General features: G+C 50.0%; 2 protein-coding genes across 6 annotated transcripts in view; one reads left to right on the top strand and one right to left on the bottom strand.

Annotated features, from left to right (window-relative positions):
• The window catches only part of LOC147008108 (uncharacterized), an 88,115-nt gene extending 70,766 nt beyond the window's left edge, over positions 1-17,349 (top strand). The window contains exons 5-10 of one of the 2 annotated variants that reach the window (XM_085865597.1): positions 8,783-8,842; positions 9,249-9,285; positions 10,192-10,301; positions 12,810-12,864; positions 15,354-15,449; positions 15,966-17,349. In XM_085865597.1, coding sequence (XP_085721723.1) covers positions 8,783-8,842; positions 9,249-9,285; positions 10,192-10,301; positions 12,810-12,864; positions 15,354-15,449; positions 15,966-16,168 — 561 coding nt within the window. In that variant the 3' untranslated portion in view covers positions 16,169-17,349. The remainder of the gene's footprint in view (positions 1-8,782; positions 8,843-9,248; positions 9,286-10,191; positions 10,302-12,809; positions 12,865-15,353; positions 15,450-15,965) is intronic. The other variant, XM_085865595.1, reaches the window with a different exon arrangement.
• Positions 17,350-22,090: 4,741 nt separating this feature from the next.
• LOC147008113 (uncharacterized) lies at positions 22,091-26,284 on the bottom strand. Of its 4 annotated transcripts, none has more exons than XM_085865566.1 (2): positions 26,193-26,284; positions 22,091-24,179 (listed from the first exon to the last, which is right to left on the bottom strand). In XM_085865566.1, exon 2 carries the CDS (start codon positions 24,169-24,171, stop codon positions 22,717-22,719), a length of 1,455 nt encoding a protein of 484 aa, XP_085721692.1. In that variant the 5' UTR covers positions 24,172-24,179; positions 26,193-26,284; the 3' UTR covers positions 22,091-22,716. The 4 variants fall into 4 exon arrangements, with proteins under 4 accessions (XP_085721692.1, XP_085721691.1, XP_085721689.1 ...); XM_085865565.1 differs by lacking the exon at positions 26,193-26,284 and adding an exon at positions 25,762-25,898; XM_085865563.1 differs by lacking the exon at positions 26,193-26,284 and adding an exon at positions 25,518-25,682.
• Between the last annotated feature and the right edge of the window lie 1,386 nt (positions 26,285-27,670).

Below are 27,670 nucleotides of genomic sequence, written 5' to 3' on the forward strand. Positions count from 1 at the left end.
GGGCCCCCTTGGTCGCACTATTTCAGCGCGGGGGGAAACAGGAGGGGGTTGCTGATGCTCGGGGGAAAGGAGGATTTCTACTCTGTCTCGAGTCCCGCGACGAGCGTGTCCACCTCGACCAGGTCGCGCCGTCGGCCTCCCTGGTGTGCAGCTCCCGGCACGACGCGAGCACCCCCTCGTCTGCCCTCGCCGCCTCTCCACAGCTCCGTCCCCTTCGCTCCGACTCCAACGCACACGACGACGACCAACTCCTTCTTGCTTCTTCTTCCCAACTCCACCGACTGCGAAGTCTTAACTCCCTCGACTTGACGAATGCGGTCGCTTATATAAGCCCCGTGGCTTCGCTCTCTCATCTTTGACCCCCTGCCTTCGACCTTTCACCTCGCTCCCCATTGGCCCGAGAAAAAGTGGGCGTGAATGCATTTTGATCCATAAATTTGCATATAGCGATCGCCCTCCAACGCCCTGGAGGCGGGGCCAAATCGCCCCTCGCTCACCGATTGGACAGAAAAAAAGTGGGCGTGTGTCGTTTTTGATCCGTTTTTGGAGCTGAAAATCCGTGGTTTTGTACACGCTGTTCGGCGCGCGCCCTGCACGAGTCCAACACCGGTACCCACAAGCGGCGCAAGAACGGTGGCGATGCGACGGTTGCGAGGTGTGACGTGAAGCGGCGCCGCGGTGGGTGGTTGATGTTGTGGTTGGTGGTGGTAACAATGGCGGTTTGTCCAAAATAAAGATAGTAAAAGAAAAACGGCTATCCTGAAGAGTCGCAGCACGCATAAATGACATGTATTCCCACTAGACAACGGGTTTGGGCCTAACTACACATATACTTACCGAGATACCTCACCTAAGGGACCTGAATGGTGGTTTGCGAATTTGGTAACCACAACACTACCCCCTCCCCTTTTTACAGACTCGTCCCGAGTCGTCAAATTTTCGTGTGCCATCATGTGTAGTTTTCCCCGAGTACAGTTTACCTACGGATCCCTGAGTGCGACATTCATGGTATTAGTGTCCCCAAAATAAATAACCTGAGGGCTGCGTAACTACCTAAACAAACTCACTCACACGGACGACTTAAATAAAATTGCCGGCGCTAAGACAAACATGCCGGGGGCGCACTCATATGTACAGTACATCTTAACCTTAACTTACAAATTTTACACTAAACCATGGCCCAGGATCACTGAACTCTGCAAAAGAAAAGCAGTTCGCAGGGAGCCAGGCTGCTCGCATGCAGTCTCTGGCTCAAAACAATGCAGGTGACAGGGAACGTGGCTGGCTGCTCACACGCAGTCCAAGGCCTTCCCTTTTGAACTGAACGCAGTGAACCACAACGGTGCATGGGCTGCACAAACGCAGTCTCCGTGCCAGCTCAAGTGGCACACGCAATGAACACAACGAATAGATTGATGAACACAAACACGGTGCACGGGCCGCCACTGCAGGCCCGTGTTGTAGCTGCCAACAGGGCAGTTCTTGCAGCTTGCAAACTGTTGCCTTGCGGATCCTGGCGTACATGGAAATGAACAGGGGGTGGGGCAAAGCAAAATTGAACGGGGCTGGTGAATGTGGGCAGTGGGCATGGCATGGCAAAGGCAGCAGGCAAACACAGCCCGCAGAAGAAGGCCGCTGCAGGCAAACACAGCCGGCAGATGAACTGGCCGGCACAGGCCTTGAAGAAAAACAGCCAGCAGATGAAGTGGCCGGCATAGGCCTTGAAGCAAAACACGGCCAGCTGATGGCACAGGCCTTGCAGCAAAACAGCCAGCCGGCAGATGAAGTGGGCCGGCACAGGCCTTGCAGCACAGCAGCTGCAGACGATCCAGCCGGCACAGGCCTTGCAGCACAGCAGCTGCAGATGAAGTTGGCCAGCCTTTGCCGTTCCGTGGAGGTTGGTGGAGGGAGTGCGGTGGTGCTGGCCACTTGGAAGGCGGGCTCGGACCTACCTACCTGTCTCCCTCCCACCTATCGCCTTTGCCTGTCACTGTACATACCCACTCCCTTAATTTGTCAAACCCCAATTTAGCCCCAACTTATTTTTTATTTTTATGTTTACTTCCCCACTATAAATCGTCCCCTAACCCCCTTTATCGTCCTTGTTCGGCTAACCTATCCTGTCACCTAGCCTACTCCCAACCCCTACGTTCCCTTCCCGGAGGGGAATAAGGGAGAGCTAACGTCCTGTGCCGAGGCCCAACGAAGCCTCAGAATGGCCTCCCCAGAGTTCGGCGATGTATAACCAAAGTGGGTCCAGCGGCCCACAACGAGAGCGAGGGGATGGATGGTGCGGAGGGGTACACCTCCTAATCTACCCTAACCATTTAACTGTTAAACTACCCCGGGGCTTTCAACAAGCGCCTCTCGCTTAAACTATTGGTTCTAACAACCCAGATTCCCGTCGCCTGTGTTGGTGTCCTCACAATTTCGGGCCTCGCCCCCCAATTTTCTCTCCGTGCCCTCACACGGTCTCCTGGCTGGGACACGTGGCTCCCTTTGGCAGGCACGACCCTCTGCCGAATCTCCCGCTATGGCACCCCCGGGCAATACACTGCCTCCGAGCCTACCAGCTCCCTAACACCGGGGAGTGCCCCCCATGGCACCTCCCCTGAAACGCACACGTGGCAGGCTGGCTTCCCAGGCCCCTTTCCGAGGGTCACCCTTGCCCACAACACTGCCCACGCGGCTAATGGCGCCCCGGGCCCCCGCACCAAGCAGGCGCACCCGTGCCCACTACTCTATCCCAGCCCCCCATGGGCCCATGGCCTACCGCGGCCGACTAGCCTGGTGCCCGGGGTACCCACTCAGCGATACTCACCTTTCGCAGCCACGCTCCCAAGCCCGTCAACAGGGCTCCTGCACCCCTCCAAATGGGTCTCGAGCCTACTTTCCCACCAACAACAAAACGACCTCCATTTTTCAATTTGACTAACCCAGCTAACTCACTTTACTCTGACCCCGGGGTCCCTTGGGCGGGCGTCACTCCTCCCCCCAATCACTCATCGCACCATGCATTCCCCATTCGCTCCACACACACAGGCCCGCTGGCCTCACTCACTCAACATGTCTTCACCTCATAACTCACCAACTCTTCAACACACACACCGCTGAACTCTGCCATCCTCCTAACTACATCCCCTAACTAACTCGTGCTCCCACGTCATCCCTTACACTATAGCACGTTCCATTTAACACTACGTCGCTAAACTACGTCAACTCTACACATCCACAAGTCTGTCACTGTCTCCAAACTCAAAAATTCATTTTATTTCCCAACCTAAATCTGGCTAAATCCCTCTAACTAATCCATTCCAGGGACTCCATGAGGACTTACCCCTGCCCCATGAAGTCGGTCTAACTAAGCTAACCCTTCCCCCTAACTAGTTTCCATCCTGTGCCCCAGGAAGGGGGTCTTCCACCCCTTGCCAAGGAATCCTGTGCACCCGAAAGTGAGGCTTGCTTTTTTTTTTTTTCTTTACATGCGCATTACCAGCGCGGCAACTCGCGCTCGCACCTGCCCGTGACGTCATGCAGCTGCACGTGTTCCTCGTCCCTCCTTGGACGGTACCATCCGGCAGAGATACCCCTCCTGCCGGTTTCCAACCCCACGTGCAGCCATGACGTCACCGTGCGCAAAAAAAAACACAAGCCCCACGTCTCGAGGGGTTCCCCACGCGAACACATGTGCTTTGCCCGTTGGAGCTTAACACACACGATCGCGTGGAGAACCCGTCCGGTCCAAATCCGTTTACCTGCCTAAACTTTGTCCGTCAGCGGGATCGGCAAATCCACCGCGTGCGTTTCCCGACCGGGACTTCACTCTCGCAAGCGAGCACGTGGTGGTCTCGTGCGTTGCACAGCACGGACCTCGTGCTCACTGCTGGGTGAACCCGGCACGGTCCCCGAAATAGCTACAGCCGCTACTCGGCTTTCGTTCCTCTGTCGCCGTCGCCATTCAACCCACGCACACCTGCGTGTTACGACGCTCACAGTCCATTCCATCACATTCACCCCGGGAGACGCGGCTGCATGTTCACACATGCCAACCGACATCTCCCTCACATACCGCTCTCTCACACACACGGTCTCCCTTTCATAAACCATACCACTCACACGTGGTGCTCCATTCATACAAACCACTCCACTCACACCCGCGGGGGCACTCACCCGCGGTGCCTCATCCACACACCGTGCCTCACTCACACACGCGGGGCACTCACCCGCAGTGCCTCACTCACTTGCGGTGCCCCTTTTACACACGGCGTGCTGGGAAGCACACACTCCGGCACACTCGCCACCACACCACTCACACACGGGGTCGCTTCCACACACGGGGACGCACTCACACCTTGCACCACACACACAGGGACAACCACACTGGGGATTCGTGTCCCCACAAGGGTCTCCGGGGCCTCTATACCCCCCAAGCTCTCCGTGCACCTGTCCACAGCACTCGTCCCCTCAACCTCGCAAAGCACGACCGAACTCAGCTGGTCGTGACTCGCCTCAAGGGGGCATACTCCCTCCCCTCGTTCCTGGAGGAGGCCATCCAGGTGCTCGCACTGGGTCCCTACACGCTCCGCGAGCTCAACCTCACTATCCTCCACTACCTCCGTGTGTGTGTGTGCGTCACTTACCCCGTCTTCATCGTGTTGTCTCTCCTCTATTTTTTCTGTCTCCCGTGTCTCTATACATTTATAAGTTTCTGTTGTCGTCACCTCGTGTCTCGTCTCACACGTTTTGGTCTCCCCATTTAATTTTTCCCTTTTGGTCACCGTCGATTCCTCTGTCACGACCCTCCCCCAACCCGCCCCCGAATTATTTTTTTACCCGCCTCCACCGCGGGCCTGTCAGCCGTTGCACCCCCTTCCAGCTCGTTTGCTCCCACACGTGGAATCGCCATTCCCAGCTCCCTGGTCACGGCCTTCATGCCCGCCTGCAGGCATCGGCCCATGTTCTGCGTCTCACCCCGGAGCTTTTTCATTTCTTTTTTCATTTCGTTTTTCATTCCGTTTATTTGCTGTGTATTCGCATCCATCGTCGTTTTCACTTCGTCCATTTGCTTGTTCATTCCGTTTATTTGCTTTGTATTCGCATCCATCTTTTCGTTCATGTTCGCATTTATCTTCGCTGTCATTTCCTCCAGCATGGCGCATAGCTGGGCCATGTTGGATGCACTCAGCTGAGCCGTTTCGGCAAGGGTTGGGGAAGGGTTTTGGTGGAGAGGGGGGGGAGGTGTCATACACCGCAGCCGCTGCCGCACCCATTTCGGGCTCTGGGTTCAGTTGGGCGAGTCCGTGTTCCTGCACAATCAACATTTCCTGCACGGGGATTCCATCCTGGACCATGGACTCTACATTACTACACATATACATTTCTAATACCCCCGGCTCCCGCTCGCCTTGAGACGCCATCTTGCTTCTCTTAAAGGGTTAATTTCGCTCGCTCGTAATTTGGAGGGAATCGGGGGTCGCTTCTCTCACCCCTGGACCGATTCCCGTGAATTTAATTGGAGACAGGACAGCCCGTTTTCCCGTTCTCTGATACCAGTGCCGCGAGGAGGGCGATGGATTTGTATCCCACTCCTGACACCAGTGTTACGGATTCGCGCCCGCCGGCGTGCTGACGGCCACGTAACTCGAATCGCAGCACGTCGCCCACCGGACGGACAATCCAGTCGTGACCCTCTCGGACTAACGCCGGGAACCAGTCACGGGTGGACCTTTCGGTCTCACCGCGATCGAGCCAATCAGCCCCCGCGTGGGATAGGGTTGCTCGCCAAATTCGACCTACCTAAGTACCCACACGGAGGGTAGACCGGGCGATCGCACCTCGCCGCAGGTCGACTTCGGACACGAGCCACTTAAGCGACCCGTTCCGTACTATCGGGTTAACCGAGCGGTGTTATCGTCGGCCTCGACGGTTCGATTAATTATCGGGCGTATTCAGCCCACTACCAACCCTTTACGTGAAGCAAGATGAGGATTCAATGAAAGAAATGACGAAGCGAAGCGGGAAACAGTTCAACACAAAGCACATTTATTCGCGATGAACGGAAAGCACACATATTCAATTCCACCAAAAGCACATAGAAAAGGAAAAGACACACAATGCAATTTTACACAAAAAGCAAATGCGACAATGCAGATCTAATACCGATTACGCGAGCACACGGCAACACTTATACAATTTTACTTCACAGACGGCGCCGACAACACATACCCAAAACCAAGAAAAAGAACACCCTCAAGGATGAGGCGGGCCTGAGGCCGAGACCGGGTCGGGCCTACCCGTCTGGTGATGAGACGCGGAGCGGCGATGGTGCCTCAACTCCGCGGGCCTCGCGGGGAGTGTCTGGTAGGGGGTGGGAAGGGGGCCCCCTTGGTCGCACTATCTCAGCGCGGGGGGAAACAGGAGGGGGTTGCTGATGCTCGGGGGAAAGGAGGATTTCTACTCTGTCTCGAGTCCCGCGACGAGCGTGTCCACCTCGACCAGGTCGCGCCGTCGGCCTCCCTGGTGTGCAGCTCCCGGCACGACGCGAGCACCCCCTCGTCTGCCCTCGCCGCCTCTCCACAGCTCCGTCCCCTTCGCTCCGACTCCAACGCACACGACGACGACCAACTCCTTCTTGCTTCTTCTTCCCAACTCCACCGACTGCGAAGTCTTAACTCCCTCGACTTGACGAACGCGGTCGCTTATATAAGCCCCGTGGCTTCGCTCTCTCATCTTTGACCCCCTGCCTTCGACCTTTCACCTCGCTCCCCATTGGCCCGAGAAAAAGTGGGCGTGAATGCATTTTGATCCATAAATTTGCATATAGCGATCACCCTCCAACGCCCTGGAGGCGGGGCCAAATCGCCCCTCGCTCACCGATTGGACGGAACAAAAGTGGGCGTGTGTCGTTTTTGATCCGTTTTTGGAGCTGAAAATCCGTGGTTTTGTACACGCTGTTCGGCGCGCGCCCTGCACGAGTCCAACACCGGTACCCACAAGCGGCGCAAGAACAGTGGCGATGCGACGGTTGCGAGGTGTGACGTGAAGCGGCGCCACGGTGGGTGGTTGATGTTGTGGTTGGTGGTGGTAACAATGGCGGTTGGTCCAAAATAAAGATAGTAAAAGAAAAACGGCTATCCTGAAGAGTCGCAGCACGCATAAATGACATGTATTCCCACTAGACAACGGGTTTGGGCCTAACTACACATATACTTACCGAGATACCTCACCTAAGGGACCTGAATGGTGGTTTGCGAATTTGGTAACCACAACAATATATATATATATATATATATATATATATATATATATATATATATATATATATATATATATATATATATATATATATATATATATATATACGGAAAGTGACGCGTCGCAGAATGAAAGGAGATCGTACAAAAAGGGGCGAAACGTGGTGTAAACTAAAATTTCACATTTTCAGCGAGCCAGCCACCGTCTGACGCACCACAGAACAACGTGGGACCAACGCAGGCAAGTCGGCCCAGAACCTTGTTCAGGGCCAATGGATACGCAGTCTCCAGTGACAGTACGAAGAGTGTCGAGCGCTCGCCAAGCCGCTTAAGCAGTCCAACAAAACGGTTGATAAGGAACGGCTGGCTTGGCAAGCGATTAGCGATCGCCGATCTGTCATATTTCCACCTCCCGAAGCAAGGAATTGGGGGAGAATGGAGTGACGCTTCACCACGTATTGATATACGCTCTGGGAGGTCGGTGGTGGGAGCAAAGAGGATGGGGGAGCAAGGAAGGGAAGTGGGGAGGGGAAGGGGGTGTTCTGGACTTGTGTTTCATCGTGGGGCTTGAAGGAAGGGGGGTTGGGGGTTCGAGTTGCGGTTCGAGTTGCATTTAGGATGGAGGCTTGAGGGGAAACTGGGGGGATGGTCCCATCTGCCGGCATTAGTACAGGATGGAACGAAATTGGGTACGTTAAAACAGGAGAGCAAAACCACCCGTAACTTTCAAACAACACGTCGCAGAGATTATAACATGCGCTTCCCTTGAGGTAAGCGACTCGAACTGCGGCTGCCCCCTCTTTATCCACTCTGGAACTGGATCTCTGGAACTGGGAGGGGGGGTGGGGAGGGGGCGGTCACACACCGCCCGGAGACACCCGGAGTATCAAACATTGTGCAAATTAGACAAATTAACACTTTCTTTAGCAGTCAGCACTACTGATAAGTAAAATTTAAAATTCGGCTCAGGTGAACAGATTCCAGAGCATATCATAAATCCGGAAATTAAATAAAACTACAAACACCGGTGTCTCTGGGTGTTTGTGAGCATCGCGACGTATCCGGTGATTCATGTGTATGACGATGAGACATTCGTTGATGTGAGTGAGGAAAATGAACAAAAAAAAAACTAAGGCCCCAAGGCCCCAAGGATGGGGCCTTGAAAAAGCAAAATTAAATAAGACCGTTAATTATCTTCAAAAGGGGTCTTCAAGTTAACCAAAACACCCAACTTTCACTCACGCACTCCCTTGGAGTTTCATGCCTTTAGGTTTCATGGTTTTGAAGTTATGGAGGAGACACGCACACACTCACGGACTCACTGACTCACTCACTGACACACTGGCATTTATTATATATATATATATATATATATATATATATATATATATATATATATATATATATATATATATATATATATATATATATATGTCTAGGTGGTAATTTATCCTTCACAGTCATAGATAATTCAGGAAATTCACTTTTACTGATGTAAGATGTTTTGTTTGTCTGTGTTTGTCATTCAGGTGCCAACATTTTATGATTGTCTTGTGGAAAGATTCTTCGACCTTGTTCCCTTCATGAAGGTATGATGGCATCCACCACTCCAGGCATTATAGAAAGAAATGTAGGGATAATAGTCATATTTATTTATATATGTAACGTTAAATGGGGATAACGGGTTCAGCTGCAGTCTGTGATGAAAGATAGAACCACCCATTGGCTGATGTGCAGCTTCAGGTGCTGCACCGCTAACCGCGGCATCCATCAGCCGACATGGTTTCCAAGGGCTTTCATTGGCAAATCACCGGCCTAGCCCTTGGGGAAATGGATCAATCCACGGACACGTTTCTGGCTCCCATGCTGCTGTGTGTGTGTGTGTGTGTGTGTGTGTATGTACATGTGCAATGAGTGCAACTTTCACTCACGGATCTCTGGATGAGTGCAAACTCCATCCTATTTGACATTGCTGTTGTTTCTATTTCAACACAGCCGCAGAAAACCCACTGGACAACTAATTTGTATCAAGGTGAGTCCCTATTCTTGTGACTTTTCATTTGGTTATTCTATTCTCCGTTAAGTAACGAGACTGCGGAGAGTTGTTCGCACTCACGGTGTACACACCACAAGTTTATGATGTGTTTCATTCGCTTCATGGAAATCACGTGAGACCCCCGAAGATTTGATTTTGAGACCCTCCACACAAAAAACCTCCACGCTCACAATTTGACCCCAAAAATTTGATTCGCGGTTTCGTCAGTGTGCTCGAGATTTGTTTTTTTTCACATTTCCGCAGGAGAGGTTGTCGTCAAGGAAACACAGGACCATTTCCTCGAGGTCAATCCGCTGGTGTTCCGATCTGAACCTTTGGCTCATGTTGTGTTGTTGTTGTTGTTGTTGTTGTTGTTGTTGTTGTTGTTGTTGTATAGCCCCGGACAGTTCTCTCGAACAGGCCTGCGGCACGGAAACAGCCGATCGATCTCCCACGAACGACCCCGAGATCCCCCACATCCATGATGGTGAACCCCGCCTTCACGTAGTCAGGGTCACGACAGAGTTGAGAGAAAGAAGAGACAGAGACAGGAGAGAATGGGTCGGTCCATAGGGACCGATGAAGACTGACCGTGACCGCTCTGCCCTGACAAATCCGCGCAGCAAGGAAGAATGGGGGAAGATTTTGACCCCGACTTATGTTGCTCTGGCTCATGTTGCTGATGATGATTGGTTTCTTAGCAACATGAGTTCATCTCCTACACTCGATGTAGTTGTACATTGTCCACCAATGTATTTGTGATCGACATGAAAGTACGTTGTTGTCGAAACTGCATTCAATGTCTTTGTCTCGCCGTGTGGTTTCTGTTTGAGCTCCTCCATGATCTTTAGATCAACATAACGAGAACAAGCCTTTTAACACTCTCTTTGCTCTTGTTTACAGGGATAATCAAGTTCTTCAACTGGGCCGCCACTCCGGATGGGGGTGTGGACGTGATGATAGCATGCAACATCATAACCGCATTGCTTGTGTGCATCAGTATCGTCACCCAGGTATGCTTTTGATGTCTTACCTGGTGAAAAATATTCACAATCCATGAAAAGAAATGTTTCTTTTAGGTTAGCTTAGCCGGTGTCCTCGCTTGTTGAGGGACATTGGACACCGCTCACCTTGAACAACAGGAACAGTAGAGAGAGAGGGGTGGGGACACCGATCAGGTATGGGTCAGGTCAGGTCAGGTATGGGAGCATGCGCCGGAGCAGCGTGTCACTGCAAAGGGCGGAGGAGCTCCTTGTGAGCCAACGACCATCTTCAGGGCAGCTCACCAGATGGCGGGATTGGGGCAAAGCCTTCGGGACCCCCATTCCTTGATGAGAGGAGGAAAACCAGGGAGTAAACCTTCAGGGTCAGATTGAGGTGGTGTGTGGTGGAGTGGTGCTGAAGTGTCGACAGTGGGGTGCGGGACAAAATAGAGGGAGACTTGGAGAAACAATGGGTGTGGGGAGGAATGAGGGGCAGGAGAGGATGCATGGGGTGGACAAGATGGATCCAGAAGGAAACTCAGGAGGGAAAATTTGGAAAGAGGAGGGATTGGGTTGGGGTGGAAGGAATGGGTGCGAGGGTGTTAACGAGCGTAGAAAAGATCATGGCTTTGGATGGGGGATGACTTAAAATGGTGGTGAACAGCTATCTTCAAGACCTGGAGGGAAGAATGAGATCGAAGAGGATGTGGACGTTGATTCTGCAGACGGGGAAAGAAGGAACAAAGAAGAGCGAGAATGAATTTTCAATACACGTCCTCCACCGATGTGATATCTTCCAAGTCCAAAAAGGGCATAACTCTGTGAAAAATGGACAAAACGTCCTGAAACTCGAACTTATTCTGTAACTTATCATCATAAAGCCGTGTACCAAGTTTCAGTTGAATATGTTGGAGGGAATGGGAAAAAATCTGAAAAACTGGAGGTGTGATGAACGGATGGACAGACGCAAAGCAAACCTCTAGACCCTTTTGGTGAAACCGGTCAGGTACTCAGAAGTAGGGGTGAGCCAGTGGTTCTAGATTTTGGTAGTTTCACCAGAAGCGATTGCTGGTGGACCGTCTCGAAAAATGGGGTTGAGGAAGCAGAGCATGGAAAGAGCAGAGGGTACAAGAGCAGAAAGGGGGTGGTAAAAGACAAAGTGACCACCGAACGATGTGCGATGACGTCATGAAAGACCCATAGATTCAGCTTTATAGCAGGAGATTCCAATGATCTTAGAGGCCTTTGTTTCCAAGGTGTCAAGCTGAGCAAGATGTGAGGCAGGAGTACTCCATCAAGCTGCGAATGAAGACCTTGCAGGTGGATAGGAGTTCAGGTGTGTCAAGGAAGGACTTTTTACGACAGAGGATGCCTTGTTGGCGGCTGGCTTTGGAGGCCAACTTTCCCAAGAAAGAGCATGGCTGAGAGTGAGACCCAGGAGTCTGAATGACTGAACTTCTGTCCGAGCCGTCCTGAATGAAAAACTTCCAGGTTGCTGGATTGGCCGAGATGGACCAACCGCTTGGCCTTCATGATAACCAGACATAACCCCCCTTGATTTTTTGTCTGTGGGGGTTTGTCAAAGATGTTGTCTACAACACCAAGGTGGCAAACCTGCAGCATCTTCGTTCTCGGATCACAGCTGCGTGCACACCGGTGGACACAAACATACTGAGCCAAGCATGGCAAGAACTCGTGTCCCATCTTGATGTCCTGCACGCGACAAATGGAGCTCACATTGAGGTGTCTTGATGGTCTGCACAAAACTTTATGAGTTTCTGAATCATATAAAACAAAGGGTATCCTTGTATCAATTGTGGTTCGAACTATATTATCAACCAAAGTTGTCCGGACCTTTTTGGAACACCAGGTACACACATCCGGACCTGAACCAAAATCGAATGGACTTGTTCTTGTCACCCAACTCACCCGTCCACCAAGTTCCATTCGAATCCGTCCAGAACTTTTTTAAGACATCCTGTACACAGAAAGACAGACAGCGGTGAAAACAAAACCTCCGTCCCACCTTAGGTGTGCGGAGTTAATCAGTCAAAGTCCACAGAGGAAGGTCATACACTCGTGGATCCATGGACTCTCTGTGGAGGAGTACACCTTGGGGTTGTGCTCATACTACATCGAGTTTAAGAAAACGTCACTTTTGAAATAAAAAGGATCATAAAACAGCAATATCGAGGCATCTGGTTGGCAAAGTAGGCTTTAAATTATCAGGGAATGGAATGGGATTTGAAGAGTTGTCCTTGAAGGGTGGTGGGGGGGGGGTTCTTGCCACCCAACAGCCCCTGACCCCAGGGGTTCTCCCTGGAGTGAACACCCAAACCCACAACTGGATGGACAAAGTTGATGGAATGAAGTGTGTTAAATATATAAATAATGGAGTGTGAAGTCACAAACATGACAAGTCAAATTGATTCTTCCTTCTAACCTTAGTTCAGAACTTGCATGGGATTGAACAGGAAGTCACGTGACGCAAGATCCACTTTCAAGGTGTATTGTTTGCTGTGGCTCTTTGTTTTCCAGATCTTGCAGCACTTCCAGAAAGAGAAATATTGCAGGATGACAAGGAAGAACTTGGGTAAGTGAAATTTCCTGGAAATTGAGATCGGGCACATTGCACTAAAGTAAATTTAAATGAAGGAATTGTATCTCCGTGTTAAAATAATTTTGTTTCACTCATTCACAGTTTGCTGTCACTGCAAAAAGCGAAGAAGAAGCACCAGTAGCTGGGATAATGTGAGCTCGGAAGTGAAGGATTCTGTGTCGACAAGGCAGCAGCAACACGCATCGCGATCACGTGATCAAGAGCCAGCTATGCAGAATCAGCAGGCCGTGCTGAGGAGTAGTGACGTTCCACCCCCAGTGATCCAGGGTGGTTCCACATCACACGCCATGAGATCACAGGCCAGAGAGAATGTGTATTTTCCATTTCATGGAATGAGGAATGGAAACTTTCAGGTTTTGACATTCCTCGATTTGATGTACAATTGGTTAACGACAAGAAACCAGGAAGTGGTCGTCACAATACAGTCAGGATCCACCGGAAACATGTCACTTCGTATGATTGAAACGTCACCAGTGAGAGGAGCAATAGACAACCGAGAAGGGACATCGATACCTGGAGAGAGTCAACTTGGTCGGAATGGCATCACGACAGTGACTTCGGGATCCAACGGAAACGTGTCACCTCGTTTGATTGAATCATCAGCGGTTGGAGGACAGTGTCGACCGATTAACAACGCCCCAAAAAAGAAAACTTCTTTTGCAGTCCCTAAGGAGCAAGGACATCCGGTTCCGAAGAAACTTCCGGCCTCAAAACAATCCAAAAACGTGACACAAAAAAGCAACAACTCTTCGTCACAAAAGAATCCCCCGGCAAAGTCGATTCCAGAGAACCAAAAGAGCTCAAAAGAACCAGCCGAGGACCAAAAAAAATCAAAGTGGTTCCTGAAGTTTTTCAAACCAACTCAAAAACCATCTCCCAAAAACGTGAAGCGAAAAAATTGAGAGACGTCCTCAAAGCAAGGCCCCAAATCCCTCCGCTCTTACCTCCAAGATGGCCAACGAGCCAATGGATGCTTGACTTACCTATGCACGAACTACGGATTCATTCCTTTTTCCTGATCCTCTTTCTTTTATCTTTTCCGGATATTTTCTCCAAGAGCCCCATGCCTGCATCATGGCGGCGCTTAGAGAAATATCTGCTCCACGTGACTCCATCTCTCCCCTCCCAAATTTCTGACAATCCTGCCCAACATTCCCAGATAGTTCCAATAATGTAATCCACAAGACTTTACTTTCCTTTCTGATCCTCTTACTTTTCTCTTTTCCGGATATTTTCTCCAAGAGCCCCGTGCCTGCATCATGGTGGCGCTTAGAGAAATATCTGCTCCACGTGATTCCATCTCTCCCCTCCCAAATTTTTGACAATCCTGCCCAACAATTCCAGATGGTTCCAATAATTTAATCCACGAAACTTTACTTTCCTTTCTGATCCTCTTACTTATCTCTTTTCCGGATATTTTCTCCAAGAGCCCCGTGCCTGCATCATGGCAGCACTTTGAGAAATATCTACTCCACGTGACTCCATCTCTCCCCTCCCAAATTTCTGACAATCCTGCCCAACAATCCCAGATGGTTCCAATAATTTAATCCACGAAACTTTACTTTCCTTTCTGATCTTTTTCCTTTTCTCTTTTCCGGATATTTTCTCCAAGAGCCCCATGCCTGCATCATGGTGGCGCTTTGAGAAATATCTGCTCCACGTGACTCCATCTCTCCCCTCCCAAATTTTTGACAATCCTGCCCAACATTCCCAGATAGTTCCAATAATTTAATCCACAAGACTTTACTTTACTTTCTGATCCTCTTTTTTTCTCTTTTCCGGATATTTTCTCCAAGAGCCCCGTGCCTGCATCATGGCGGCGCTTCGAGAAATATCTGCTCCATCTCTCCCCTCCCAAATTTCAGACAATCCTGCCCAACATTCCCAAATGGTTCCAATAATTAAATCCACAAGACTTTCTGATCCTCTTTCTTTTCTCTTTTCCAGATATTTCTCCAGGCAACGTTTTGAAAATTATCTCCCCCCCACCCCTACCCTCCCAACCAGCTTTACTCTCCCGAATCAGTTTCTTGTGTTCCTCTGATTTTGATCTTCAAGTCTGTTGCCCATCGAATCACCAAATATTTTGGGTTCAGTGTTTCAGATTTTTCCGTCCTCTCGTACCTGAGATTTTTTTGAGTCATCGTGTTGTCGTTCAGATGGCCATCCTCACCTTCTTGATCAGGAAGTCATGGCTCAAGCCGATGAAGCCTTTGTCGCTCCTGTGTGAAGCGGGGCCATCGCCGTGAAATACAAAACACACAGGAAATGGCGCTCTGTGCTGAGGCGCGGCGGTGATGGTCATGGTTAACCCTCGGTCAGCCAAAGATCCCCGGAGGGTTAAACGGCACGGTGAGGTCTGCACGGCAGTTGCGTCCTTCACCTGAGTATTGTGTGAGTCACCTGATGGGGATGGCCATCCTAAAGGTTTGGGTCTAACCAGGGTGACCATCTTTTTGAAGGTCACCTTGGAATGCTGACAAGCTCACACTTTATGAAGATGAAAGTCATCCTGGAAAGATCCCCGGGATCGGTGTGGCTCACGCATGAGGGAAATGGTGAGTTCTAAAGTGTTCTCTCTCTTCTGTCTTGTCTACAGCCAGCCAGCCTTACTGTCCTGGCGAGGTAGAGTACGCACTTAAAGTTAAAGGATTTGTCAATTATCGAGTTTGAAAGCTTATTATAAGTTCTCTGTTGTTCCTCCGAGTTTTTCGCATTTAATTTAACTCGGTGTCGTTTATTTTGCCATAATTATCATGCAAGAGTGGATGTTAAAGCGTGACGTCATCATTCTATTGCACAATGTGGTAATCGAGTGAGTGTTGTTGGAACAAATGTTTCCAAATTCTTGGGAATGGACTTTTTAAAATAAAATATAAAACTTTAAGGCTCGCGAGGATCTTCAGTGGAATCCCGTTTTGTCTCCAACGCAGATTGTCATGAGAAGGTATTTGTAAAACCTTAATGATGACCAAGTCAAGTGGATCACACCACTCACTTTGCTCTCAAAGAAGGAGGATCTCAGGACACAGTGAATCCCTCCCTTACCTGTTTCATATCTCCCCAAATCACAGGTAACTGCCAGGAACAAGAGCACTTCTCACCTGCAAAGGTGGAGACGTATTTGAACATGGACTCTTCACCAACAAACGGTCCCGGTGGTATCAGTGCAGGACACACTTCCTCAAAACCTGTGAATCTTAACTGGTGGTTCCTCTCTCACACCTCTTGTGCAGATCCACCTTTGAGGGTCGTCTCCCCTCACTGTTGCAGGTGACCTCTCATTCCTTTCCGAATAAAGTGCCACAACAGACCCTTTGAACTTCTGCACGACTGTGAGCCTTCTTCCCTTCCCAGCATGACATAATGGAATCAACAATCGTATTGCAGTCAGCAAGGGTTATACCCATTGCCCAACTGCTCAAGATTAGCTCATCAATTTCAGTTCCACCATGACCAACTAACTCCACCTTGTAGATGTACTCCTACATACTCACATAACTCCGATTTGATACTCAACCTAAAAATTGAGATCAAAGCAGTCATACTGGACACGGACTATGAACTTCGTTTGTGAGCTGGTTTTGTCTACCCATTTGAGATCTGTCTTTACCTTCTTTCTCAGTAATTTGTCCCCCGATGAGCCCGACCAGGCGCTGCATTGGTTCAGGTAACAACCCACACCTTGTTCCTCTCCAAAAAATCCAGGTTAACTGCTCACCTCCAGTGATTTGTCGACCTCGTCTCTAAACTATGGAATCGCCTCCTCGAGTCTGTCCTCTCATGATCTTCCCTACACTCAATGAAAATGACGAACTGTCGCCATTCACGTGATCCCCTTTTGCTGTTCCTCATCGGTGATGGAACCCAAAACCACCTGCGCCGGCTCACTCGGCACCACATCACTCTCCTGGGTCGAGGTTGTTTTTCGGCAAGACCCGACGATCAACACCACATACACCCCAATTTGGTTGCAATTTGGCAGGTAAGGTGGACATGAACCCTAAACACCCCCCCCCCCCGCGCAAATCTCAGAACAATTGGGATATGAGGTCCGGAGATATGGATGAAGGTCATTTGGACTCACAGGATGACCTTTGGAGCTGTGCCGCTCGGCTTCTCGTGCCCAACACCCCCACTCTCACCAACCCTCATAAGAGTTCATGGTATTTGAAATCAATGTGTCTTTGTCGATCCAACAAGAAAGTTGACCTTTTCTGCGACCTTCAAGTCACCCTGTGACTCCCGGGGAAGCACTTCACCAAAAAAGTTGATAAAACAGGAGACGTCGCCCTGCCGTTCCCCTCCAAAAATCAGTTGAGAAAACGTTGTGAGTCGACCATCCTGGTTTCGAACTCCAGGTGCACACAGTCCTTGGATGGAGTAGTTCAACAATGAAGCACGCACATGATATGTGTTCACAAAATGACCGTTCATGGATTAATCTGCACTTGTCAATATAAACCATGTACGAGCGAGAAGGGCACTCGGGAGAGCACACACCTCCTTCCCGGCTGAACAGTTTCCCTTTTGTTCCCACTGATAGGTCGGATCTGGATGTGGACCTTAACCAACATCTGGACCTTAATGCGGACCTTAACCAACACTAAACCAACTCATCCACCAACTTTGGTCATCGTCCGTCCACAACTTTTTGAGATATTGTGCTGTTTCTCGTTTTGGCCCAATCAATGGTGAAGAATCACTTAAAAAATGGATCCGGAGATCTGGATCCGGAGCTTCACCGAAGTCAAATAATTTCGTCCTTTTCAGACACCCATCGTGTCCACCAAATTTCGTCCGAATTCGTCCATAACTTTTTTTTAGATATTCTGTTCACAGACAGACAAACAGGGGTGAAAATTTAACTGCTGCCCACCTTCCTCCTCCTCACCCCTTCCTCATTTTCCTCCCTCCTCCCTCTTTCTACCCCCCCGCCCCCCATTAATACTTCCGTCAGAGAAGGAAGAGGGTGTCGCTGCTGGGATTAAAACAAACCACCACCAGATATGAGATTTTTATTTATTTATTTATTCCAATGCAGTGACAATGCCTGACGTTTCAGAACAACCCTCCTTGTTCACATCTTTACCATCACGGGTGAACGATGAACAGGTCAGGTCAGGTCAGGTATGGGAGCATGTGCCAGAACAGCACGTCGCTGCGTCCACTTTCCGCCGGTACTCCAGGGGCCTCCGTCTGGCCATCCCCCAGGCAGATGCCAGGCCTATCCCCATCTCCTTGAGATGATGGTCAACCTGTTGCAACCATGAGGCACGTGGTCGACCCACTGGCCTCCTCCACTCATGAGACTCCCTCGCTGAGAGAATCTGGTGAGCAGGATCAGAGTCAGGAAAACGAGCCACATGTCCATACAGCCGCAACTGACGCTCACGGACTATGCAGGTAACAAATCTCATCCGAGTCTCTCTCAGCAACCGCTCGTTGGACACAAAATCCGACCAGCGATAGCCAAGGATTCTCCGAAGAGACCTGGTACCAAAGGAATTAAGTCTCCGTCTCAGATCCTTGGTCAGAGTCCAAGTCTCGCACCCATAGAGCAAGACTGGAAGTACCAAGGACCTGAAGACTCGGACTTTCGTCCTCCCACACAGGTACCGGCAGCGCCACACCCCATGATCCAGTGAATCCATGACTCCCCAGGCCCGACCCAGACGTCTATTGACCTCTGACTCGCAGCCAGCAGAGACATGAATATCACTGCCAAGGTAAGTGAATCTCTCCACGACCTCAACATCCTCACCACAAACAGACACAGACAGGACAGCAGCATCCAAGATGTCACCGAAAGCCTGGATCTTAGTTTTGACCCAAGAAACCCGTAATCCCAACGGCTCCGACTCCTCATTCAGCACCTCGAGGGCCCCCAAGAGGATATCTAAAGTCTCCGCAAAGATGACTGCATCATCTGCAAAGTCAAGGTCCGAGATCTTGACATTCCCAAACGACGCACCGCAACTTGATCTCTCCGACATCCTCCCTAGAATCCAGTCCATACAAGTGCTGAAAAGTGTGGGGGCAAGTACACATCCCTGACGAACTCCAGTAACAACTGGAAATAAGTCAGAGATGGTACCACCACACTTCACAGCACTCTCAGTACCAGAGTAGAGTTCAGACATCAGATCGATCAGTTTTGGTGGCACCCCACGAAGACCAAGAATCCTCCAGAGGACGTCCCGATTCACTGAATCGAACGCTTTACAGAGATCAACATAGGCTGCAAGCAGCCCCTGCCGAAACTCTCGTCTGCGTTCGGTGAGGACACGAAGTGCAAGGATACGGTCAATCGTTGACCTCTTTGGTGTAAAGCCTGACTGCTGTGGACGCTGGTGCTCAAGCAGATGGTGGCGAACCCTATCGAGAATTATCCGAGCAAAGACCTTGCCCGGCACTGAGAGCAGCGTCACCCCTCGGTAGTTGTTGCAGTCTTGGCGATCACCCTTCCCTTTCCAGAGAGGGACAACAAGGCCCCTCTTCCAGTCAGTTGGGATGATGCCTGTGTTCTAGGCAGAGCACAAAACTGCATGCAACGACACGAGTGCAGCATTTCCACCAGCCTTGAGAAGTTCGGCATGGATGCCACAGATCCCTGGAGCTTTGCCCCGTTTCAACTGGTTCACCGCAGCCCGTGTTTCCACAAGCGTAGGTGGACCACAGTTGATTCGAGGGTCAGCAACAGGGATTGTAACACCCTTGACGTCCAACTCGACAGTTGGGGGATCAGCCTGGTACAACCGCTCAAAGTAACCGGCCCAGTGGGCCTTCACTTCAGACTCCTCTGTCAAGAGCCTACCACTCTCTGCTCGAACTGCAGTGCTCCGAGGGATGGGCTTGGATGAACGTAATGCGCGAATTCCCCTGTAAGCGGGACGAGAATCACCTGTCCACAGGTGATGCTCTACCCCCTCACAGATTCCTCGCACATAGGCCTCCTTGTCCACCCTCAGTGCACGTACAGTTTTACGCCTCAGCTCCCTGAACAGCTCAGCTCTGCCATTCAGCCTGGCCCTGCGACTCTGGGCAATGGTATCCAGTGTCCCTTGAGAGACAAAATTCTTCTTTGCCCTGCGGTGAACTCCAAGGCATCCACCGGCAACATCAAGGACGGTGGTCTTGAAGGTGCTCCACAACTCTTCAGGACCCCCCAAAGCACCCAGACCCCCCAAGTGTCCACTCAGCCTGTTCGCAAACTCCTCAGCTACTCTCTCATCCCTGAGCTTGGCAACATCCAGCCTAGGCTGGGATGGTACCATTCTCCAGGATTTAAGGTGCAGCTTTAGAGTTGCTACAACAAGCCTGTGGTCAGTATTGAGGAACTGAGCACTCCGGTAGACCCTGCAGTTCTGGATCATCCTCCAACGACCGTCAAGGAGGACATGGTCAATCTCCTTTGCCACACCGCCAGCGTTGGAATACCAAGTCCAGCGATGAGCTTGCGGGCGCTGAAACCATGAACCAGCCACCCTAAGTCCATGACTTCTTGCAAAGTCAAGGAACTTAGTGCTATTCTGGTTCATAGTTCCTGACCCATGGGGACCAACACACACCTCATAACCATCCCTATCAGTTCCAGTCGATGCATTGAAATCCCCCAAGACTAGAAGTGTATCTCGTCTGGGGCACTGATCAACCACAGACTCGAGTGTGGCGTAGAATGTGTCCTTCACGGTGAGGTCACTCGCCTCAGTCGGAGCATAAATAGAGACCAGGGAAATGACACCTAAGGAGTGACGAATCCTTAATCTCATAATACGCTCGTTGACCGGTGTTACCTCAATTATCATTGGGGTCAGCTTATTGGACACAGCTACAGCAACTCCTTGGGTATGGTAACCATCAGAGCGACCAGACCAATAGTAGGTGTAACCACCCACCATTATCTCGCCGCAATCCGGTCTCCGAACCTCAGAGAGAGCTGCAATCCCGATGTCCAAACGCTTGAGCTCAGATGATAACAGAGACAGGTGATCATCCTCTCTTAGGGATAGGACATTCCAGGCACCCACCCGAAGGGACCGCCTCAGGTTAACCCAAGGAGACCGCCGTCTGGTGGACGACACCTCAGCACCACTCCGACACACTCTCCCGCAATCTGACCCAGGGATGTTACCCCGTGGTTTCCCTCCTATCAAAGATTGGGGGTCCCGAAGGCTTTGCCCCAATCCCATCATCTGGTGAGCTGCCCTGCGAAGGGAAGCTGCACAGGAGGTACTCCCACGGAGTGGGTTTTCAGATTTTTTTGCATTTTTGCGTTTTGCGGAATGAAGCGTTTTACGGTGGCTGGAGTGCAAATCCTGCCACCAACCTCCTAATAAGAAGTAACCCAACTGCAGGAGGACGTCCGCAGACACAGTTGGGCACTAGATATGGATGGCCGTTGGCTCACAAGGAGCTCCTCCGCCCTTTGACAGGTTTTGTTTTTAATCCTGCTGGGTGTCCATATCCAAACACCCTCCTCACCAGAAAACCTGGTGGGGGAGACGGTTAATTAATCCGTTAATACAATGGCGATTTCGATGAAACTTGGTTGGTCGGTTCATACCATGACCTTGTTTTGTGCAAATGAGAACCGTTGCTATGGACCCATCCGTTGCCTCGCAACGGACCTTTGAAAATTAAAAAAAATCTCAAAAATTAATTTTTTCGGAAATCAAAAATCGGGCCACGAGCAATATACACCACATGGGCAGTACATTCAGCCATATTGTCAAAAATTTCCAGCCGGATCCTATGAAAACTGTCGGAGAAGATAGACTTTGAATGAACCCTGGTCGAAAACAATAAAAAAATACGAAGTTCGTTATATCTCAGAGACTGTGAGTCAGATATACATGAAACTGGTATGGTAGGTTCATGGTATGTCCGAGTTATGTGTGAGAAAGCACCGTTGCTATGGACGCTTTTGTTGGCTCGTAACGGCTGAAAAACGACTAAATTTGACTTGATCGACTACCGATGTCCGCCTACCGGCTTGTCAATGTTTTTTTTATGTAAATAAACACAGCCCCATGGATTCACGAGGTTCCTTGAGTGTTTCCCTCGATATGAGAGCATTTTCTCCTTCGCAACTGCAGTATGGTGCTGTAACTCGTCTCCAAGGATGCACCTGTGTGCGAGTAGCGTAACTTGGGAAAATAAATAATGGGAAAGTTATAAAAGATGAAGGCTGAAACGATTGGGAGAAACAAAAATTTAATGGTTCACACCTGTACACCTGATCATAAGGACGTGCAAAGAATAAACCCTGACAGGTGATGTGAAGAACTTCCGACAAGAGGAAGAACAAACACAGATATGGGATTAAAGATATCCCAAAGTTTGAGAAACAAAATAAGATTCCAGTTCAAGTTTAAAATCTATACTTGTTGTATGATTGTGTGTGTTTGCGTGTATTCCTGTGATTTTTGAGTGTATTAATCTGGGTGTGTGTGTGTGTGTGTGTGTGTGTGTGTGTGTGTGTGTGTGTGTGTGTGTGTGTTTGTGAGTGTGTGTGTATCCATCTCCATTTTGGTAAAGGGTCATGTTTGTTCGTACAAGTTGTGAAGTTTTCTTCTTCTCAGAGTTTTGTTCTGATGGATATTTTCAGGATCGCCACTGAACCCCAGGCAGTCTCCAACTGCAGTTAGTTTGTAGTAATATTCATTCCCAGAGATATTTTTGAAGATCTCAGTGAGGTTCTTCTTCATCACTCCAGTTGCTCCAGCTGTCACTGTCACAATGTCGACACTCTTCAACTTCCATCTTATTTTGACTTCATTTTCCAGATCCCGGTATTTGATCATTTCCCTGATGACACGGTATTCACACCGAAGTTGCTGGGTCCTCGCACCTCTGTTGTATCTTCGTGTGTATTTTTTGATGACGAGATAAAGATGATGAAGAAACAAATGTTTTGTCACAAGCAGAACACTTGTGGAGTTTATCTCCGGAATGTATTCGTTCATGTTGATGTAAATTTGATGATTGATTAAACACCTTGTTACAAACAGAACACTTGTAGGGTTTATCTCCGGAATGTATATTTTGATGACGATGCAAATTTGATGGTTGATTGAACACCTTGTCACAAACAGAACACTTGTGGGGTTTACACCCCGTATGTATTAGTTCATGTTTATGTAAATTTGATGAAGAAAAAAATGTTTTGTTGCAAACAGAACACTTGTGGGGTTTATCCCCGGAATGTGTTTTTTGATGATAATTTAAACCTGATGACGACAAAAAGGCCTTCGAGCACACAGAACACTTGAAGGGTTTATCCCCCGAATGTATTCGTTCATGTTTATGCAAAGTTGATGGATTACCAAATGCCTTTTTACAAACAGAACAATTGTAGGGTTTATACCCGACATGTATATTTTGATGACGATGTAAATTTGATGATTGATTAAATGCCTTGTGACACACAGAACACTTGTAGGGTTTACACCCCGTATGTATTCGTTCATGGTGATGTAAATTTGATGGTTGATTAAACGCCTTGTTACACACAGAACACTTGAAGGGTTTATCCCCGGAATGTGTATTTTGATGATAATTTAAACCTGATGACGAAAAAAAGGCCTTCGAGCACACAGAACACTTGAAGGTTTTATCCCCGGAATGTATTCGTTCATGTTGATGTAAAGTTGAGGAATCACCAAATGTCTTGTTACACATAGAACACTGGTAGGACTTTGCCCCGATATGAATAATTTGATGACGATGTAAATTTGATGATTGATTAAATGCCTTGTCACAAACAGAACACTTGTAGGGTTTACACCCCGTATGTATTCGTTCATGGTTATGTAAATTTGATGAAGAAAAAAATGTTTTGTTGCAAACAGAACACTTGTGGGGTCTATCCCCAGAATGTGTTTTTTGATGATAATTTAAACTTGATGACGAAAAAAAGGCCATCGAGCACACAGAACACTTGAAGGTTTTATCCCCGGAATGTATTCGGTTATGTTTACGTAAAGTTGAGGAATCACCAAATGCCTTGTTACAAACACAACAATTGTACGGCTTTGCCCCGATATGTATATTTTGATGACGATGTAAATTTGATGAAGTCGTAAAGGCCTCGTTACACACAGAACAATTGCGGAGTTTCTCGTTTCCTTGGATGTGCTTGATCACCTTGAAACAACTTTTGTGGTTGTTGAAAGAGACGCTGCTCGATTTGTCATTATCCTGACAAGAAGGTATTTTCTGATTGAGATGATCTTCTTCATCAAACTGGGCAGAGTTGGTAAAAGAAACGCTTTTCATTTCTTTATCTGCAAAGACAATGAGACACAAAACTAACTGGAAAACATCTGAAAATTCATCATCAGAACCCCACCCCACCGCACACCCGTAGACCCCCTCAGACTCCGTTTTTTCAATGTCGTGTCCAAACTTTAGTAAATCCTGGGAGATGAAGGTGTTGGTGAAGTTTCATTGAAATTGTGTGTGTCGTTTAGGAGCAGAAAGCAAATAGGAGGCTCCATCAGTACCGATATACCAGTGGGGTCAGACAGGTGTATAACGGTATACTGTATATGTATATCCTGGTGTTGGCGCAGTGATTAGGGCAGCGGCTTGGGATCCAAAAGGTCCTGAGTTCAAGCCCCGTTGGGCCACTGAATTAATACACCAGGGGGTTGACTCAGCCTGTCATCCTTCCGAGGTCGGCGAAATGAGTACCAGTATACTGGGCCGGTGTATACCCCGGTTAAAATAGGTGTACCATATCCCTGTGTGCTAAGAGGAGACCAGGGTTGCGTCAGGAAGGGAATCCGGTGTAAAACATGTGCCAAATCACTATGCGGATCATACGGATGATCCGCTGTGGCGACCCCTAACGGGAGCAGCCGAAATAAGAAGAAGATATATATACATATATATATATATATATATATATATATATATATATATATATATATATATATATATATATATGTATATATATATCAATTGTGATGTGTATATTTCTGGGTGCCGTGTCCACCTTCCTCGATATTTTCTCAAAGTACAAAAACAGAACCCGTTTGTCCCAATTGTCCCTTGGTTTCCAAGATTGTAGTTTTAACCGTCTCGGAATTTTTAACGAACCGAACCCCCGCGATATTGGAGGATTCGCTGTTCTTTTTACAGAGTGTTGGTTCTGTCGAAGCAGTTTGTTACCATTTGGGTTACACTGGCTGGTTTGCCATTGCCTTCCCAGCAGGAGTTACGGAAGGAATTTGTTCAGAGTGGGGACGATAGCTCACCTACTCTTCACGAAACACACCGTGGGATGTTTAACATCCACCAACTAAAGATAGCAGAAGGGACACCCGGCTTAACGTCCATCCGAGGGACGGCACACACATTGATGAATCACGCCGTTTGTGAAACACCAGGAGGACAGTTTATAGCTGGGTCGGGATTCGAACCCAGGATACACAGCTTCGAAGGAAGAGTGCGTACGTCTCGTCCATCCTGCCATGCATCGAAAATGGCGACGAGGTGAAAACCGACACACGGTCTCCACAGTGACGTAAACAATCTGATTTGACGAACACTTCGACCAAACTCAACGATAAAAAAAAGGAAAATCACAATAAATATATTAACTTGCTTCACTCACACACCGGGGTGTTGCGATCCTCCATTTTTGCGACTGTCACTATGCCAACGAACAGCAACAACCTGTGACGTCATTCTTATTACGTCACACTATTAACCACGCCCACACAATGACGCAACACTGGGACCGCCCACTTCTTCCATAATTCTGGACCTCGGAACGAATGGGTAAAATAATACGACACGAACAGATTCGTATCGCTTGAATAAACCACTGTATGCCATCCGAAGTGTGATTATTACACTTACAAAACAAATTGAAATCGGCGATAAATCTGGCGCCGTGCTGGGTGGTGTCCCGTGACCAATCAGCGTGCTTAAGCTTGCCAAGCGAGGCGTTCCTTAGCAACCATTTTGTTGGACTGTTTGAGTGTTGAACCGACGTGAAGCACGTTCTTTAACAGGTCGAGGACCAACTGCAGATACCAGGCCCACGAGTACGAGCGTCTTTAATCTTATTGGTCGTGGAACACCCCCTATCCCAGGTATACCAAGCAGCACCGTCTGTAAGAACAGGTAGTTGGGAATGATAAGGGAGTAAACCATTGCAGGGCATTTACATTTAATGTGTTCAATCTGTCAGGTTTTGATGTTTCGGTTGAAATATGACGAGACAGCGAATGATGCAATCTGTTTTTTATTCCACACGCAGCACTTCACCATGGCAACACCATGCTCACCGGACCCGGACGTGTTCCTTCCTTCCAGAATGACAGACGGTCATTGCAGCTCCCGCCCGGTCGTCGGTGACGGTCTTTGCAGCTCCCGCCCGGTCGTCGGTGACGGTCTTTGCAGCTCCCGCCCGGTCGTCGGAGACGGTCATTGCAGCTCCCGCCCGGTCGTCGGTGACGGTCATTGTAGCTCCCGCCCGTTGTCGGTGACGGTCATTGCAGCTCCCGCCCGCTCGTCGGTGACGGTCATTGCAGCTCCCGCCCGCTCGTCGGTGACGGTCATTGTAGCTCCCGCCCGGTCGTCGGTGACGGTCTTTGCAGCTCCCGCCCGGTCGTCGGTGATGGTCTTTGCAGCTCCCGCCCGGTCGTCGGTGACGGTCATTGTAGCTCCCGCCCGGTCGTCGGTGACGGTCTTTGCAGCTCCCGCCCGCTCGTCGGTGACGGTCTTTGCAGCTCCCGCCCGCTCGTCGGTGACGGTCATTGCAGCTCCCGCCCGTCGATGGTGACGGTCATTGCAGCTCCCGCCCGGTCGTCGGTGACGGTCTTTGCAACTCCCGCCGGTCGTCAGTGACGGTCATTGCAGCTCCCGCCCGGACGTCGGTGACGGTCATTGCAGCTCCCGCCCCGTCGTCGGTGACGGTCATTGCAGCTCCCGCCCCTTCGTCGGTGATGGTCATTGCAGCTCCCGCCCATCGTCGGTGACGGTCTTCGCAGCTCCCGCCCGTCGTCGGTGACGGTCTTTGCAGCTCCCGCCCGCTCGTCGGTGACGGTCATTGCAGCTCCCACCCGATCGTCGGTGACGGTCTTTGCAGCTCCCGCCCGGTCGTCGGTGATGGTCTTTGCAGCTCCCGCCCGGTCGTCGGTGACGGTCATTGTAGCTCCCGCCCGGTCGTCGGTGACGGTCTTTGCAGCTCCCGCCGGCTCGTCGGTGACGGTCTTTGCAGCTCCCGCCCGCTCGTCGGTGACGGTCATTGCAGCTCCCGCCCGTCGTCGGTGACGGTCATTGCAGCTCCCGCCCGGTCGTCGGTGACGGTCTTTGCAACTCCCGCCGGTCGTCGGTGACGGTCATTGCAGCTCCCGCCCGGACGTCGGTGACGGTCATTGCAGCTCCCGCCCCGTCGTCGGTGACGGTCATTGCAGCTCCCGCCCCGTCGTCGGTGATGGTCATTGCAGCTCCCGCCCATCGTCGGTGACGGTCTTCGCAGCTCCCGCCCGCTCGTCGGTGACGGTCATTGTAGCTCCCGCCCGCTCGTCGGTGACGGTCATTGCAGCTCCCGCCCGCTCGTCGGTGACGGTCATTGTAGCTCCCGCCCGGTCGTCGGTGACGGTCTTTGCAGCTCCCGCCCGGTCGTCGGTGATGGTCTTTGCAGCTCCCGCCCGGTCGTCGGTGACGGTCATTGTAGCTCCCGCCCGGTCGTCGGTGACGGTCTTTGCAGCTCCCGCCCGCTCGTCGGTGACGGTCTTTGCAGCTCCCGCCCGCTCGTCGG

This window comes from Eptatretus burgeri, chromosome 21 (genome assembly GCF_056783735.1).
Source record: "Eptatretus burgeri isolate ZD-2024b chromosome 21, Ebu_testis_v1, whole genome shotgun sequence".
Classification (NCBI taxonomy): domain Eukaryota; kingdom Metazoa; phylum Chordata; class Myxini; order Myxiniformes; family Myxinidae; genus Eptatretus; species Eptatretus burgeri.